Source organism: Phaethon lepturus, unplaced genomic scaffold (genome assembly GCF_000687285.1).
Source record: "Phaethon lepturus isolate BGI_N335 unplaced genomic scaffold, ASM68728v1 scaffold4316, whole genome shotgun sequence".
In the NCBI taxonomy this organism is placed as follows: Eukaryota; Metazoa; Chordata; class Aves; order Phaethontiformes; family Phaethontidae; genus Phaethon; species Phaethon lepturus.
Genome location: NW_010543932.1, coordinates 45,780 through 62,811, shown reverse-complemented (window position 1 = coordinate 62,811; position 17,032 = coordinate 45,780). Strand labels below are relative to the sequence as shown.

Genomic DNA, 17,032 nt, shown 5'->3' with positions numbered 1-17,032 from the left:
TTACTTCTGATAAACTAGAACTTAATTGTTTTTTAATTCTTTGGTGTTTATTTGTCTCACATTTCCACTTATGTCACTCTTAGAGTTTCTTACTGCTGTTTTTGTTGACTTACTTAAAGATGTGGTATGTGCCAGAACTGTAGGGCAGGAAGTGTAAAGATTCAAATTCCACCTACAGCAAAATAAACATTTTTAGATTTGAAAATAGTAAAACTTCATTTTAAAGGTAACGAAGTCATGATCTGTGGAGGAAATAAATAATATTTGTGCTTGATTTTTGTTCTGAAGTGTTGGTTCATATTTGAGGAAAAAGAGTTATTTGTACCTCTCAACTGCCAGTTCTGTGTCTTAGTACTGTTTGAATCTGAGCTTTCTGGGGGGGGAAAAAAGCCTTCTTTTTAATGTATTCCTCTCTCAAAGCTTTTTAAAGGACAAACACCCAAGACTCTGTTTGCAGCTGTAAAGATTAGAACTTATACCAAGATGAAAGGAACATGCACTGTTCTTACTTTGGCTATACTAAGTAATAACAATTTTGATTGTAACAAGCAAAATGCTTCCATCAACCCTAGACAACTTGGTGGTTTTCATTTTGCTCTGACCTTTTTAGCAAAACACAGAACAAACTTATAAAGTCCTTTTGTGTGGTCCTTCACAGAGGAGCTGTGAGTTGGCTTGTTAGTATTGCTGTACTGGAAGTAATCTTTCAAGAGTAAAGTTGGTGGGAAGGACACAACATGAAAAATAATTGCTGTATTTTAAGAGGTGCAGATATTGATGTTCTTGTTAAACCAAACATTTTCATCAAATAGCCTTTATTTCATCGTTGTGAAAAAGTATTTACATTTTTCTTCTCCTTCCACATGCCCAGTTGTAACAGAGACTACAGGTAGCGTTTCAGGAGTAAGCCTTACCTCAGAACTGAATGAAGAATTGAATGACTTAATTCAGCGCTTTCACAACCAACTTCATGATTCTCAGGTCAGTCTTCAGATTGCCCTGTGTAAGTTTTACCATTGTCTGTTTTTCTTACTTTTTTGAACAGTGCAGTTAAATGTTTCTCTTGCTTATTTGTGTGCATTTGCTAGTGAAGTAATTAGGGTTCCCACAAACTTGAAAGCTTGGCATCTTTGTGTTCTTAAGAGTTATTAACTGACTGATAGGTGCGTTCTGTCTCACAGTTTTCCATGAAAGTCCAGAGAAGTAGTTTCTGTGTTGCAGTATAATTATGTAACAACTCAATACATAATTGGGATATCATGAGGGTGTTTTCAGTATCAGTTTCCCTTTATAATGTTCTTTGTTGTGGTGTTCAGCCTAGCAAGCCTGTAAGAGGGCTTTTTGTTTCTTATAATTTATTTGGCTTTTTTCATAGTACTGTGAATAAAACGAAATTACTCCTTTTAGACGCAGTCTGTGCCAGACAATAGAAGGCAAGCAGAAAGTCTTTCACTCACCAGAGAGATTTCACAAAGCAGAAACTCTTCAGTGTCTGAACACCTGTCAGATGAGAAGGCGCAGCTTTTTAACCAGATGCGAATGTTGCAGGGTAAAAAGCAAAAAATGGACAAACTATTAGGAGAACTTCATACGCTTCGTGACCAGCATCTAAATAACTCCTCCTGTAAGTAAATATAGGCAGAATTGTATCTTTTCAAGAATACAATTTTTTAATGCGCGTGTTTGTAACCTGGTCTTACAACTTGCAACTGGTTAATGAAATGCAAGTGATAAAGCTGGGCTGGGGCAATATTCTGTAAATGTTTTTTAATGCTGTATAAGTTTCTGGCTTAATGGATAGCTCTACAAGTAATGATAATGAGTGTTTTTGCTAGTAGCACTTTGGTTTATAACATCATCAAAGCTGTCTAATGTAAGGATGTGCTGATGGGATTTTTTTCTTCAAGGCTTGTCTGTGACACATCTGACTTGTGGAGTGTACCTTATGAATGTGAACTTTCAGTATTCTTATCACAGTAAATCTGTATGCACGTACTCAGCACTTCAGATGTTAGTAGCTCTATGGTGTTGTGGGGTTTGCTTGTGAAATGACTTTCTCATGCACTAATCTCAGGAACTTTGATCATAGGCCATACCAGAGGAACTGAACTGTCTGAACGGACTAGAGTTTTGGCCTATTCCTTAGATGGCTTTTTCTTCTTAAAGTCTTGATGTGGGCCTACTTGCTGCTCTTACTTTCTATTTCTAGAAATACATTTGTACTGGTGAAGTTTGTCCTATAGCTGGAAACTTCTGAAGGGGGATCACAGCATATTCTGGGTAACATTAAGAAATGAGGCACTTGAGGTATGCTCCTGGAGAAGGACAGACTGATTTAATAGTTACATTACTATACCTCTGTCTTCCTATATGTCCTTAATACATGCAATATGAACATATTTGGATATGATTTCATGTAGCTGGAAAAAGCAAACATCAAATCTCAACTGTATGTTCTACAGCATACAGACAAAAGAGCTTAGCAGAGGGGAAAAAAACTGATAGAGTTTTTTTTTCATGATGAAATGTTAAATTTTAAAAAAATGTACTTCAGCTGTAAATAAACCCTTAAAAGAACTCTTTGGGCAGATTCACAGCATGAAAGCTTCCACCTCTGAAGTTTGACAAAGCTAAAATGGACTGACTGAAGTCTTGTTTGTAGAATCTACTTATTACTCTCTGCTTATTGGAATTGCATGCCATGGAACTTAAGACAAAAGCTTTTGTTCTTCTAAGAAAAGAAATTATTAACTGCTGTTTTGTATGTTGGTAATATTTTATGTAGTTATATTTTAATATAATTCAGTTAAGTGAGTTCCTTTTTGCAAGTTGTTCGTATGAGCTGTATTTCTTTTCTGTAGTTTTTCCTGCTTCAGGTTCTCCTCAAAGGAGTATTGATCAAAGAAGTACAACTTCAGCTGCTTCTGGTCCTGTAGGCATAGTAACTGTTGTCAATGGCGAATCAAATACCCTGGCATCTGCTCCTTATCCTCCTGATTCCCTGGTTTCTCAGAATGAGAGTGAAGAGGATGACAATCTAAATCCAACAGAAAAGCTTCAGTAAAAGTTCTTTAATTTTTTTTTTTTCATAATATGCTTTAGTTATTTTGATTGTTACTTTTTAAATAAGTTTTATGTCATACCATTTCATATTTTAGTCTACTTAATTTAGCATTTAGTAAATGGTCCAAGAGTTAAATGAGATCAGAGCTTCAAGCAGAAGTTTCTTACAGTAAGGGAAATGGCAGTAAAATTTAGGAACTATTAATTATATGTATACTTTTCAACTCTGCGTAGATTTGATTAATGTGACAAAACACAGCGTATTCTTTTTTTCTACTCAGGAAGCTAAATGAAGTTCGTAAGAGGCTGAATGAGTTACGCGAGTTAGTTCACTACTATGAGCAAACATCTGATATGATGACAGATGCTGTGAATGAAAACACTAAGGAAGAGGACGAAACAGAAGAATCAGAAAGTGATTCTGAACATGAGGATCCACAGCCTGTTACAAATATTAGGTTGTTATACTTTTTGTCATCCTAAATCTTTGTAGCTAAGTTGTTACAGGTTTCCTGAAGCAATACATTATTTCGGTCAACCAGAAGTAACTTAATTCTGTGATTACATTAACTTTCCAAAATTTTTAATTTGAAGTAGCTTTCTTACACAGATGATTAAAAATAATCTTGTCCTTTGTAACTTAGCTATATAGCAAATGTAAATGAGATTGGACAGTTAGAAAATCACTATAAGAGACTACAGAGATCTGTAGTTCCTTTTTGGGCTTAAGCACTGAATTATGAGTGTGGAATTTCACTAGAAGGTTAACAGGCCTAGACTAGAGAACTAGAATTAAAACAAACGTGAGTTTAGAGAGGCATTTACAGCTGTAGTCTAACAGAGCAACTGTGTGCATTAAGGATCTTCACTGTGCAGAAATGAATACTAATTTAGATATGAATCATATAAAACTTTTATAATATAGATATATACCTTGAAAGCCTCTTGTATTGTTGTAGATATAGCAGGCAATAATTGATAGCTGATTCTGATTGCTGAAAAATAATTTTAAAAAATCTATTGGAGAGATGGATATTGAGACACTCCAAATGTGTGGACTGATTTTTATATGGGGGTGATTTTTTTTTTTTTTTAAAAAAAAGGGTGAGGACACCTTCCCATAAAAGCCAGTTAATAAAATGGCTGAAGTAAAATTCCATCGATACCAGTTCCTAAGAAGTTAACATGACTAATGCATTTTACCCTAGAAACCCTCAAGGAATCAGTAGTTGGAGTGAAATAAATAGCAACTCAAATGTACAATGTGGAACTAATAACAGAGATGGAAGACATCTTAATACAGACTGTGAAATAAATAACAGATCTGCTGCTAATATAAGGAGTCTAAAAATGTCTTCTACTCTAGGTATGTTCTAAAATCTTCTAATAATTTTAAGTCTTAGTGCAAATGATTCTGATAGATGCACAGAATTTGGGAGTACTTTGATGAGCAAAATGTTCAAGAGTCTAATCATTACGCTGATCTCTTTCTGAAGTCCAGTAATTACAGTGGACTTTAGAAGTTCAATGTGTCATTGGTACTGTTTTGTTTCCTCCTCTCCCCGCCTCCAGACTGTCATAATAGGGAGGATGACAAAGATATCGACCTACCCCAAGGTGAAGATGAAGTGGAAGAAGATAGAGTTAGTGAAGATTCCGTATCTAGTCACAGAAGCAGCCTCGGTGATGCTGCTGGAGACGCTGAGTTTGAGCAGAAGATCAATAGGCTTATAGCTGCAAAACAGAAACTTAGAGAATTACAAAACCTTGCTGCTATGGTGCAGGTATTTTATGAATGTAAATCTGTGCACAAAAATGTAGCATTCGTTATTTCATGTAATGTATAACTTGTAATAGGGAAAAATACTCTGCTTAGTGTAACACTTAAAATGCTCATTTTTAGGCTGGGAAAAAAGAGATACTGTTTGATTTTTCTGAAGTGAGGGGTGATACTTCCTGAAGTTCAAATTCGAACTAACCTAATGCTAACCTAATAGCCTTAATACTTAATCTTAGCATGGGGTTACAAAATATGAACCAAGAAGTCTAATTTTTTTGAAATAATATTGGTCTACGTTTTTAAGCTTACAATGAATATTCATCAGTTTTAGTTTTTGAATCCTAGGCTTTGCAACATGGCTCAATCAGTGAGGAATAATTACTTGTTTTATATTAAAATTTTTGGATGTTGCAGCATGTTCAAGTTGGGGTATTTTGGTTTGGTTGCTGTTTGGTTTTAAGCTGTTAATAGTAATATTTAACTTCATGACTACAGTAATGAGGCCGTCTTGTCCACCTCAGTCGTCTTCTCTTCCTCTTTTTGCCTCCCCCTTTATTTCTTGACATACCTGTGTGTTTCTGTCCACTCAGTCACAGGCACAAAATACAATTCAAGTGGTTTGTGCTTCCAGAATTAGACAAGTTATCCTGCATTTATAGTGTTTCAGTGGTGTGAGCTTTATAACTTCAAATTTTGTCATTAACTTAATTTATCTTAAAGTCATGATGCCATGAAGATGATGACTTCTCAGTTTATGATCTGAACTAAAGATAAAGCTATTCAGACTGTTTAGTTTTGAAAAATTAGTTTGACAAACTAAACTTGTTACATTTTGTCTATTAACCTGAAAATAGCATAACTGCCTTTCTGACATCCTTTCAGGATGATGATCCAGAACCTCAAGCAACAATTGTAAATGCGTCTAATATTGGTGACTTGTTTTTGGGTGAGATAGAAGAGACAAAGCAACAACCAAACAATGTCCGAGCTAGTACCAACAAGTTAAAAAAAGATGTAGGACTGAATGAAAAAGCAAGGTATGCCTTTGTGAAGGGATAGTAGAATCATGGTTTAGGCAACTTCTTGCCAAGTAATATGTGGATAACTTATTTACACAGAGAGAAGTTTTATGAAGCTAAACTTCAGCAGCAGCAACAGGAACTTAAGCAGTTACAAGAAGAAAGAAGAAAACTGATTGAAATTCAAGAAAAAATTCAAGTGTTACAGAAAGCTTGTCCTGACCTTCAAGTAGGTAGAATGTATTGCTTGCTTAAGCTGTTCAGCAATGAAACATAAAATATCTTTCACACCATTTTTTCACTATTAAAATTGGAAAAAACTTAAAATCAGTAATACTTGTGTACTGTTAGCAGCTGGACTCCTAAGCCTAGAGAAGAGCTCTGGTTATCTCATTCCAGTGTAGGCTCTTGCTCAGTGATGTATCAAGCTCTAATTTCACTGTAATTTGTCCTCAAATGCCTTAATTTAAAGTCTTCAAAGATAGAGAACCTTCTGTCTTACTTTTAGCCTGAAATTTGTCTATCCATACCTGCTAGTCACTGCATCTTCACTTGTGCTCTTAATTGTCATTTGCAGGATCTGGTATTTTGAAACAAAAAATTTTTTGTCTTGTAAGCATGATCAACACTTTGCTGTATTCAAACTTAACTGCACAGTGCTGTGCTGTTTCTCATACTCCTTGAAGATGAACTTTTTTCCTATGAATTGAGCAGTAAATTGTCAATACTGTGCATCTACAGCATTACATAATACTATATTACATAAAAATAAGTTCTGTTGATTCCTGGGTAAGTTCTGAAATAAGTATTTAGCCTTGATTCGACAATCCTTTTTCCCTGAATACTAATTCTGCTATCTCACAAAACCTGAACTGTGCTGGGTGTTAACACTACATAAGTTTTAGAAAACTACTGTGCTCTATTTTACTGTTTTGGTTTCTCCTTCAGTTATCAGCTGGCGTGGGTAACTGCCCAGCAAATAGACAGACTTCACCGGCAACCTCAACTCCAGCCATGAATGAGTGTAACACAGCTGGCAAGCCTTTACTTGAATTTGATGAATCTGTACCAGTAGGCAATGAGGTATTTCATACTTGACGTTCTGTGACTTAAAAAGGGTTTTAAAAAGAAAAAAGTTCCAGGTAACTTGGACACATTTTTAAGTACTTGGCATGGGGAGTGGAGTAGTAGTCACTTCATCAAGAGTGTGTGGAACTTCTTTGTTTCATTTCTGGAAAGAAGTAAATAGGCAGAAGATCTTTCCCCAAATAAGAGTTGTTGCCAAATACTAATGTGGAAGTTGAATGGATTTTTAATTTATACTGTGAACATTTGATAATGTATACCACAGGCAAGTCATACATGAAGAAAATGATGGCACTATTTGAAATGTAGTTTATCCTCTGTGCATCTTTCTTCCCCTTTTCCCCTAAAATTCATATCTTAATGATCTGGATATTACTTAGTCTTTCTGCAAATTATGGTAGCTTTTGTAGGGGTGGAGGGATATATGATGAAAAGTGTTTGTTGGCCAGACTAGACATCAGAAACAAATATCTGAAAAAACACCTTTTCTGACAGACTTTTTCTGTGAGTTGCATCAGCATTCTTGTAAATTTTCCTTTAGCAGTTGAGGTGAGGTTGCTTGGGCAATGCCTGTACTGTTGTCATTAAAAGCCAAATTTTCCTTCTCCAAGAAGAGAATTTCAGAACTTTGGCATCTTCCAAATAAGCATTATAGGACAACTTATCTCTTTTCACTAAATAGAAGGTCTGAATTCTTCCTGCTAAAAAGAAGCTGTCTCTAAAATGAATGTGCTGATGCAATTGCTAACACTCTACAAACAGGTTGGCATATTAATTATCAAAACATGTATGGATTTTTGTTGGAAAACTTCTTAGCTCCAGCACCGCCAGCTAGTTCAGTTGCTTTCAGGCTTGAGTATGTTTGTCACCTGCCTGTCTCTCCTAAGTCTGCATTTTCCAGTTTAGTTCACTTACACAATTGTTGTTGTATGTTATACCTGTTTACGTGCTTGTAAAAGTACCTTGCCATTTATGCTTTCACTGTATCTAATTTAAGGTAGATAAAGACCTCTTTCTACTTGTACCTTTCCCTTTATGTGCTCTTCATTGTGAGTCATGGCTTCCTTAAGTCTTGTTCAAACATATACTGCAACTTGAAGTTTCTGCAGGTTGCAGAAAATCTTTTTGTTGTATCTTCTGCCTTATCAAAGAAGTACTCAGCACAATTTTCATATTTCTCTGGAGGGTAGTATGCTGCCATGCTAAAGAGTTTAACTATTAATGTGTAAATTATGTGATAAAAACAGTGTTGAGTGAAACGTGCTGTTTTTCTTTAAAAATTCTGTCCTATAATGTTTAATTACCTTAGATCTTGCAGTATTTGGGATAAATAGCAAATACTGGATATATTTTGCAGCTTTCTGTGGTGTGACTTCAGTTACCTTTTTGTTTAGGCATTGGTATTATACTGTTATCAGTGTAGTATCAAATATTGAAATTTTAACATGCTTTAGTTTAGATTGTATTTGTTTTGTTTATATTCTAATGTCTTCCATTTTACTGCTAACAGTTATGGTCTGAGATGAGAAGACATGAGATTTTAAGAGAAGAATTGCGACAGAGAAGAAAGCAACTTGAAGCTTTAATGGCTGAACATCAGAGGAGGAGAGAGCTCACAGAAACAATATCTACTGTTGCTGCATCCGTTAAAAGTGAAGCATCAGAAGCTCAGTGTACTCCACAGCAGTGTCGGACTGAAAAGTGAGAACATGAGTCACTGTGTGTTAGTCAGCGGGAACTTCTGTTTAGTGAGATGTCAGTCTTGGGGCAGTTTCCTGTTTTCATCTGAGCACTGAATGTGATGATATAACAGAGCAGTAAATTAATGTCTTGACTACCTAAAGTGACTGTTGGCAACTTGCCAATTTTATGGATCTTCCCCACATATTTAGTCTCCCCTGCTCCAAAAATGGTGAAAAATCACCTAAGGAGAGGATAACGTGTGGAAAATGCCAAATACTCAGAGTAATTTTCTTCATCTCTACACCACTTATAACAATAGTAAAGTAATAATTTTCCAAAACAGTAAGTAATTTTATTTAATGTCCCAGTATCAGAAGAATACTAGTTTCATTTTACATTGGTGAGATAATGTTTAATTTCAGTGCAGCTTGTTTAATTGTAGATAGACAGACTTGTAATTTTCAACAGATTGTTTTAATAATTTGTCATAAACTAAAATATCAAAGTACTCCTCCCTTCCCAAACACCCCTCTTCCTCCCAATGTTCACTAGGACAATGGCTACCTGGGGAGGTTCTACCCAGTGTGCACTAGATGAAGAGGATGGAGATGAAGACGGTTATCTCTCTGATGGAGTTGGTCAGGCAGAAGAAGAGGAGGAAGATGCATCAAGTTTGAATGACAGTTTCTCTATTTATCCCAATAACAACGTACCAGAAAATGCATATTTTGTTAAAGAAAACAAGGATAGGTTAGTGGCATTACTTGTTGATCTGATGCTCATCAGAGTATATTTGTAAGAGGTGGAAGAAGCACTGCATTAACTACAAAACATCCTTTTACAGCAAAGTGAAATCGCTTTCTGCTTACTAGAGAGCTGTGTGCAGTGAGGTGCTCTTGTCTGAGTCTCTAGCTGCAATGTGTTATTATAACTAATTTTATTATTTCTTCTGTTTTCAGTCAGATTAAATGTCTGCCATTGAGCTCTCCAGTTCTGCTGCAGTAGCTCCTTATGTTCCCATGTTCTTTTAACAGGCTTAAAAGATAACCTGTATGAAATTTTTGCCGTGATATTGATCAGTCTCTTTGAAAAAAGTAATTCGGAGAATTAAACTAACTCTGAATTTTTTGCTTTCAAATTGTCTTTTGCAGCTTTGAAAACTGTTTCTTACTAGATTTTTTTAATTAACATGAATATTTTTAACACTTACTTACCTGATTTAATTTTCTTAATAAGCTTTTTGTGACTAAATGAAAATGCCATGTTAAAAGTAAAGTGTCCTTTCTTCAAACGATTTTCTCTGTTTTTGACACCAAAATAATTTTGGTATATAGTGGTCTTCTAGTCAGGAACTGGGCCTCTTAATTCTTAGCATATTATGCTTGGTGGCTTCTATTTTCGTCTTAGTATGCATTATATATCAGTAATGGATAATACCCAAAGCAAGATCCAGAAACATCCTTAGCAATTATTTTTTGACAGTGGTTGTCAGTTGGGTGGCTGTTAATTTCCATTTGTTCAGGATAATGTTGGATTGACATAATCGCATGGGTGATTATCTGGCACGTTGAAATGGCCTGTGCCAGGTGAGTAGTTGACATACAACTGAAATATAATTTAAATAATGGAAGTATCATTAGAAAAAATGGTTTGAAATGTCAGCTTTTGTGCTTATTCTCCCTTTTATTTTTCCCCACCCAGGTGGAAAAATTGCCGTCCTCTTTCAGCAGATGGGAATTACCGTCCATTGTCTAAGACTAGGCAACAGCAAAACATAAGTATGCGACGTCAGGAAAACCTTCAGTGGATGTCTGAACTTTCATATGTTGAGGAAAAGGAACAATGGCAAGAGCAAATCAATCAGTTGAAGAAACAGCATGAGTTTAGTGTCAGCATTTGTCAAACTTTGATGCAGGATCAGCAGGTAGATATGAAAAGCAGTTATTTTGCTGTTCTTACTTTGTCTTTTTTTTTTTCCCTCTTTCCAGCAATAACTTCTAGTATTGATAATTTGGTCACTGTCGTGTATTTTCTTTCCACAGACCCTCTCTTGTCTTCTACAGACTTTGCTTACAGGCCCCTACAGTATGATGTCCAATAATGTTGCATCTTCACAAGTACATCTTATTATGCATCAATTAAACCAGTGTTACACTCAACTAACTTGGCAGCAGAATAATGTCCAAAGGTTTGTTGACTGTATTAGTGTTTGACTGTGGAATTTTAAATGTTTCAGTAACAGAGAACATGGTTATGTGAATAAAAGATTACAGATACTGGTTAAATATGACACTATTGAACTTCTGAGTTGATTCAAGCTTTTGAATTGCTTTAATGCCTTTGAGATAGTTCTTCTTGGGTAATCTTTAGTGAAGAGAACCAAAAGTTGGCATCTCTTCCAAAAATTTGTTAGCTTTATGTGGCTTTTTTGGTTTAGGCTTGCTTTCCTTGAATATGTTTTTATGTCTGTAGTGTTTGTTAGACTACCTGGCAAGATTCTGGATTCTAAGAGTTATGGAAAGATGGTGGAGAAACTTTTTGTCCTTTCTTAGTCCTTTCTTAGTGTTGTCAGTCAGAATTTATGTTTACTTAAGCTCCACTTGGATGTACTACTTTTACCTTCTGAACGATGATCTTTTTTTAAAAAAGATGTAACAGTCACTTTAATTTATGGCATGAAAGTTAAAATTTGTCATCTCTGTTTTGTATTTGGTAAGTGGTATAGAGTTACTGGCCTCTTATGTAATATTTTAAAGTAGTTAATGCCACTTTTGCAACTATTTTGCGTCTTCAGTTGTTTCTGTTTCCTTTTCAGCCTGCTTATTTTTTTTTAGTATCTAGTCAATTTTTTCTTGCTCTTGCAAAGATGTTTAACTTCTGTAAACATGACCCATAGTAAAGAGCAGTGGATTTTAAAACTGTTTCTGTCTGTCACTCAGGATTAAATACAAATTGCTTTTTTCTTGAGTTTTTTTTTTTACTAGCTAAATGGAGCAGTTCTTTACATGGGGCAGATGAAATAATATGAATCTCAAATTACTTGAGTATAAATTTACAGCTTTCCCTTAGCATTCTTTTTTTTTTTCCCCCCAAGTGCTTATTTTTCCCTGTTTTCAAGGTTGAAACAAATGTTAAATGATCTTATGCACCAGCAAGAACAACAGCAGTGTCAAGAAAAGCCATCAAGAAAGGAGAGAGGCAGTAGTGCACCACCACCTCCATCTCCTGTTTTCTGTCCATTCAGCTTTCCTCCACAACCTGTGAACCTGTTTAATGTACCAGGATTTACTAATTTTTCTTCCTTCACTCCAGGTGAGTATCAGTACAGGTGTGAAAAGTAATATGAATTTCAAAAATTTCCATTTCGCCATTTAATTGAAATCTTAATATGAGCTTGCTGAAACTCTGTGACTTCTTTCTTAATATTGAAATGGTCTTAAATGAGTCCGTATTATCCTAGCAGAAGTTTGTTGATGTTTATTGCTGAACAATTGTATATTTTTACTTCCATATGGAAAGCAAGACTTTCTCTATAAGAAGTTGGTTATAGTTGAAAATACCCACCCCATAAAGCTGACATTTTAAACGTTCTTCATCCAACATGTGGAAAACAATGTTTGAAGCTTTTACATACCATTAGCAGTATAGTGTTCTTATACCTGTCAGGTGGCACTTGGTAAGTATTTCTCTTTTTCTTAGAACTTCCAGCACTCATTTTTGTCTGAAATGCTTGTAAATGGAGCATGTTACTAATGTTTCTTCCCATCAGAGGTATAGAGTAACTGTTGACTTGGATACAGGGTTTCTATTTTCATTATCAAATCTACTTTTACTGTTAAATTTGAAATAGGAAAAAAAGTAGGTATTTCACTGTATCATTAAAAGTTGTTAAAGATGTCTTAATATATTTCAGTCTTTTCAGGAAACCAGGAAATAGGCATAGACCTAGGTTGTAGCTTTCAGGTTCTAAAGTCCGTTTTCTGTTTAAGGATTATGTTATACAGAACCTGCACAGAATAGTTACGTTCAATTTGCCAGTACTGGAAAGATTCAAAAGTTAAAATAAGGGTTATGAATTTATGACTTTTTTGGCCCAATGAATGTTTGTACTGTTGTACTTGTCAGTTTGATGGTAGATGAAATATTGATAAAGTCTTCACACAGACAGAACTCTGCCTTTTTTGGAACTGACGTCATTTTTACCTTCACTTGCAGGCGCTCTTCACTGGCATTTCTTGAAGTACCTTCATCTGTCTGCTGATGTAATTGTAGTGGCATGTGTAGTATCCAGTAATGTTAGAAACGTGCATTTAAAATAAATTCTGATTATTGCAGCGCTTTCAGGGCAAAAACAGTTTTTGGTTACTTCCCCACTGTATTTTTGCTTCATAATTTTATGTTGTCTCAAATTTGACTTTTCTCACACAGGTAAATGAGGTATTATCTTCTGACTCGCTTGTTTACTTTGTAGGTATTAACTATAATCCAGTGTTCCCTTCTGGTTTTGGAGATTTTGCACACAATATTTCCCCACACAACAGTGAGCAGCAGCAGCAACATCCTCTAGATCATAATGCTTCTGGGAAAACTGAGTACATGGCATTCCCCAAACCTTTTGAAAGCAGTTCCTCTAATGGGCCAGAAAAACAAAGGTATTTAATGTCACAGTGCAACTCTCCTTTAATTGTTTTTTCCTCCCTCTCCTTCATTTTCTGGGGCTTGTGGGAATTCATCATTCTTTTAGGGAATTTATTGTAATAGAATTACAAGGTGAGCTTTACTTTTGCAGTTTCCATTTTTAATTATTTTTCCTTTTTTTCAGTAAATTAATCTGCTTTTCTGTATATTAACTAAAGTATTGTTTCATGAATATTTTAAGGTCAAATATAGTGTTGGGGTGGTTTTGTGATATGTTTTGTAAGTGGAGGAAGATTTCATTTCCTTGTTTTTTGAAATTGTGCTGTTTGAATAAATAGAGGATATAATTTCAGTGAATGCTTATATTTTGTGCTACAGTAGACTATAGTGAATGTTGTTTTAAGAAATATTTTGTCCTGTAGTACTATTTGAGTGCAGCAATAGCTGCATAAGTATATTCAGGTTGAAATCAATGAGAAATGTGAATTTCTTCAGATGTTTTCCGTTTAGAAGGGTTCTCACTAGATTTTTTTTTTAATGTTCAGTTGATGACTAAGTGACTAGGGCCAGATAACTTGCATTATCAATAAAGCTATTTGCCTGGTAATACATGCTGTTTCTAACTGATAAACTAGGTTATAACATATTGTGGCCGGTTGGTTTGTCTTTCTGACAGGAGGAGCCATAGACAACCTGAAGAGGAAATGGAAAAAAGATCAACTTGGCTTAATGATAGCCAGGAATTGAAAAAAGATGATCAGTCTCAGCTGAAAGCAAGTTTTGCAGTTTCAGTACAAAACGTTGCTTCTGGTCATAAAAATCAGTCTGATATGAGCAGGAGAAGAGAATTGGATGAAGAGTCTGTAGAGAGTTTTAGTAGCATGCCTGATCCAGTAGACCCAACTACTGTGACAAAGACATTTAAGTCTAGAAAAGCATCAGCACAAGCAAGCTTGGCATCAAAAGATAAAACACCCAAATCGAAGAATAAGAGGAAGAGTTCCTCTCAGCTAAAAGGCAGAATTAAAAACACTGGTAGGTTGTAAAGAAATCTTGGATACAGTGGCAAACTCAACTTGGATTATAATCATTACATTCCAGAGAATGTACTCTCCCTAAATGGTATCTATAATAATGAAGATAAATTACTGAAATGTTAAATCATTTTACATATAATGTAACCACATAAGGTTTTTTAGTATTTCAGTAAATAAAAAGCATAACTGATGAAGACATTATGATTTGAATGGATAATATATGCAGCTACACTGAGATTTGGAATAAGCCAAAAGAGTCTTCCTCTTGATTATGACTTCGTGTTCAAACTGGAAGACTTGCTGAGAGATGTGCTTCAGTAAAACACTGAATGAAAAGAGAGGGGCAGTGCTAGCTTGTATAGTACTGTTGCAGTCACTGAGGATTTAGTGCTACTGTATGGCTTCAGTGTACAGAGGAAAATTTTTGGCTGGGAAACATCATTGGTGTTTTGCATCTTTGAGATTGCCCTCAAACAATTTTTTTTAGAAGTAGAAACATTTTGTAAGCTATTGTTTTATTTCTTTCTTTTCGTTCCCTCCCATAAGGTTATGAAAGTGCAAGTGCTTCTAGTTCATGTGAACCCTGCAAGAGCAATAAAAGCAGACACTCTGAAGAGGTTGTTCATGCAAAGGTGTTCAGCAAAAGGAATCGGGAACAATTGGAAAAAATAATTAAATACAGTAGATCTACAGAAATGTCTTCAGGTATTCTTTTTTGAATGTCAGTAATTATTTTTGTGAACATCTCTGAGTAAAGGACCTCCATACTTAGTTGCTAGCATGTTATTTAAAAGCAGTGTATTATGACAGGATGACGATTTTTAGCCTGTATTTTTAGCATGTGGATTTTGCTTTTTCATTTTGAAGGATGCTGTAAGCATAAAAGTGTGTAAAAAATTGGGTATTGATTGCTTTTGGGGGTTTTCTGTAGATTAGGTACTTGATTAAAATAATTTAGAAACAAGCGTGTTACTGTAAAACAACCAAAAACCTAGCCAACCAAAAACCTCACCCATTTGTTGGTGTTTTTATGGAAAGTAACTGCACAACAGATGAAACTTTGTTTGGTATTTAAACTACATCCTGTGCTGCATACATGTTTTCTTTCTATTCATGCTTAAAGGAGCTCTATCAAATATCATTCAAATTCATTCTTATAACATCACATAAACCCTTACATTTTTGCCATCTGCACTGCTTTTCTTGCATCTAGATCATAAAAATATTCTCTTCTGTGTCTTTTTAGGTTCTGCAAGTATCTTTGTTTTGTTTGAAAGATGCAGATATTTTGGTCATTGTAGCACAATGTACAGCTTTGTCAGTGTAGCTGTGTCCACACTAAGAGCTGTTTATTGGTATACATAATAAACTTTTACTAGTCAAGTTCTCACAATAAGCAGCTTTGATGTGGTTTGGATGACTAAGCAGTCTTCCTCCTGCTGTTTTGTATAGACCCTGTCTTTATTTCTGGTGCGCATTTTTGTGTTTATCACTGTCTATCCCCACTTTCCTACAGCGCATGCTAGGAGAATTCTGCAGCAGTCTAACAGAAATGCATGCATTGAAGCTCCAGGTAATGCATTCACTGCTTAGCTTCAACAATGTCCTATTACTTTTTTTTTCTCTTAGCTTTGGTTCTATAACTCAGACTGTTTAGCAGATGTTCAAACTTAGTACTATTGCAGCACCTTTTCTATAAACAAGGCAAGAGAAGTTACTTGTAACTTGCAGGAAATGCAATATGAACTACTTTGAATTATAGTTGTGGAGAATGTATTTACCAGGTTCTTGGTTAGTCACAGTTACAAATAGAAAATATACAAGTAGGTACTACAGCAAAAAAACTAATTTTAGTAGGCATTTCTAGTGTGTTTAAAAGCTACTATTACATTTTATTACTGGGGGAAGGAAGTGATTTCTGGTGGCTTATTAAAGGTCGAAAAAGCTTGCCTCTGCTTAAAAATACTGGTAAACTATTTGCAGATAATCAAATTGCACAGTAACATTTGCTGTATTGCTAATCACTTCATTAACTTGAATACTAACAAATATGCATCTGTTAAACTAAGCTGAGTTTTCCAAATTTAGGTTTTTTTTCCATTCAACACTTGCCAAAATATGTATGTAATAATATAACTGTTGTGATGTGAGAGTAATCCTTTATTTTCAAAGGAATACGAGACTTACTAGGGAACATATTGTCTTCTCATACTTTTGTAATAGAGCTTAAGGCTAAGAGGTTTTATGTAGGCCTCAGAAGTGATATTAGACATGTATAAGAATGTTGTGTTTATGCTTGTGTGGGAAGGAGTGGCTTTCTCGAATTCAGTCTAGACCTTTCTTGATGTTGCTACTTCTGTTGCAAAAGTGTCAACTATGTGTATTATATAAAATTGAGACCTTTGGCTACCTTGTTTGGAATATCTTCAAACTTCATTTTCAGCGTTGAATACTGATTCTGAAAGCAACATTGTGTGTACAGTCTTCTCTTTTTGTTCAGAATTGTAAAGAAAATTATTCCTATGAATGCTTTATATTTTATTTCGTATGTAAAGGATTGCATAAGGTATTATTTCAGAATGTTTAAATCTTTGTTGCCCTTCAGGAAATGAGTAAGCTTTAAGAAAGCAGCTATATAATGGAGTCCACAATGATTGAGAGATAATTTTTGTACATGTAACTCACATACCTAATAGGCAGTTTTCTTTCAACTGGATGCATGTCAA

At 35.0% G+C, this 17,032-nt stretch overlaps 1 protein-coding gene across 1 annotated transcript in view; it reads left to right on the top strand.

The window, feature by feature from the left end:
* Positions 1–871: 871 nt before the first annotated feature.
* Positions 872–17,032, top strand: part of PCM1 (pericentriolar material 1) — a gene marked incomplete at its 5' end in the record, with an annotated part of 30,033 nt that continues 13,872 nt past the window's right edge. The window contains 17 exons of the mRNA XM_010288486.1: positions 872–981; positions 1,408–1,624; positions 2,862–3,060; positions 3,345–3,521; positions 4,272–4,429; positions 4,636–4,847; positions 5,726–5,880; positions 5,962–6,091; positions 6,811–6,945; positions 8,459–8,649; positions 9,184–9,381; positions 10,333–10,555; positions 10,674–10,819; positions 11,750–11,943; positions 13,103–13,283; positions 13,946–14,304; positions 14,853–15,011. Of these exons, the coding sequence (XP_010286788.1) occupies positions 872–981; positions 1,408–1,624; positions 2,862–3,060; positions 3,345–3,521; positions 4,272–4,429; positions 4,636–4,847; positions 5,726–5,880; positions 5,962–6,091; positions 6,811–6,945; positions 8,459–8,649; positions 9,184–9,381; positions 10,333–10,555; positions 10,674–10,819; positions 11,750–11,943; positions 13,103–13,283; positions 13,946–14,304; positions 14,853–15,011 (3,144 nt within the window). The remainder of the gene's footprint in view (positions 982–1,407; positions 1,625–2,861; positions 3,061–3,344; positions 3,522–4,271; positions 4,430–4,635; positions 4,848–5,725; positions 5,881–5,961; positions 6,092–6,810; positions 6,946–8,458; positions 8,650–9,183; positions 9,382–10,332; positions 10,556–10,673; positions 10,820–11,749; positions 11,944–13,102; positions 13,284–13,945; positions 14,305–14,852; positions 15,012–17,032) is intronic.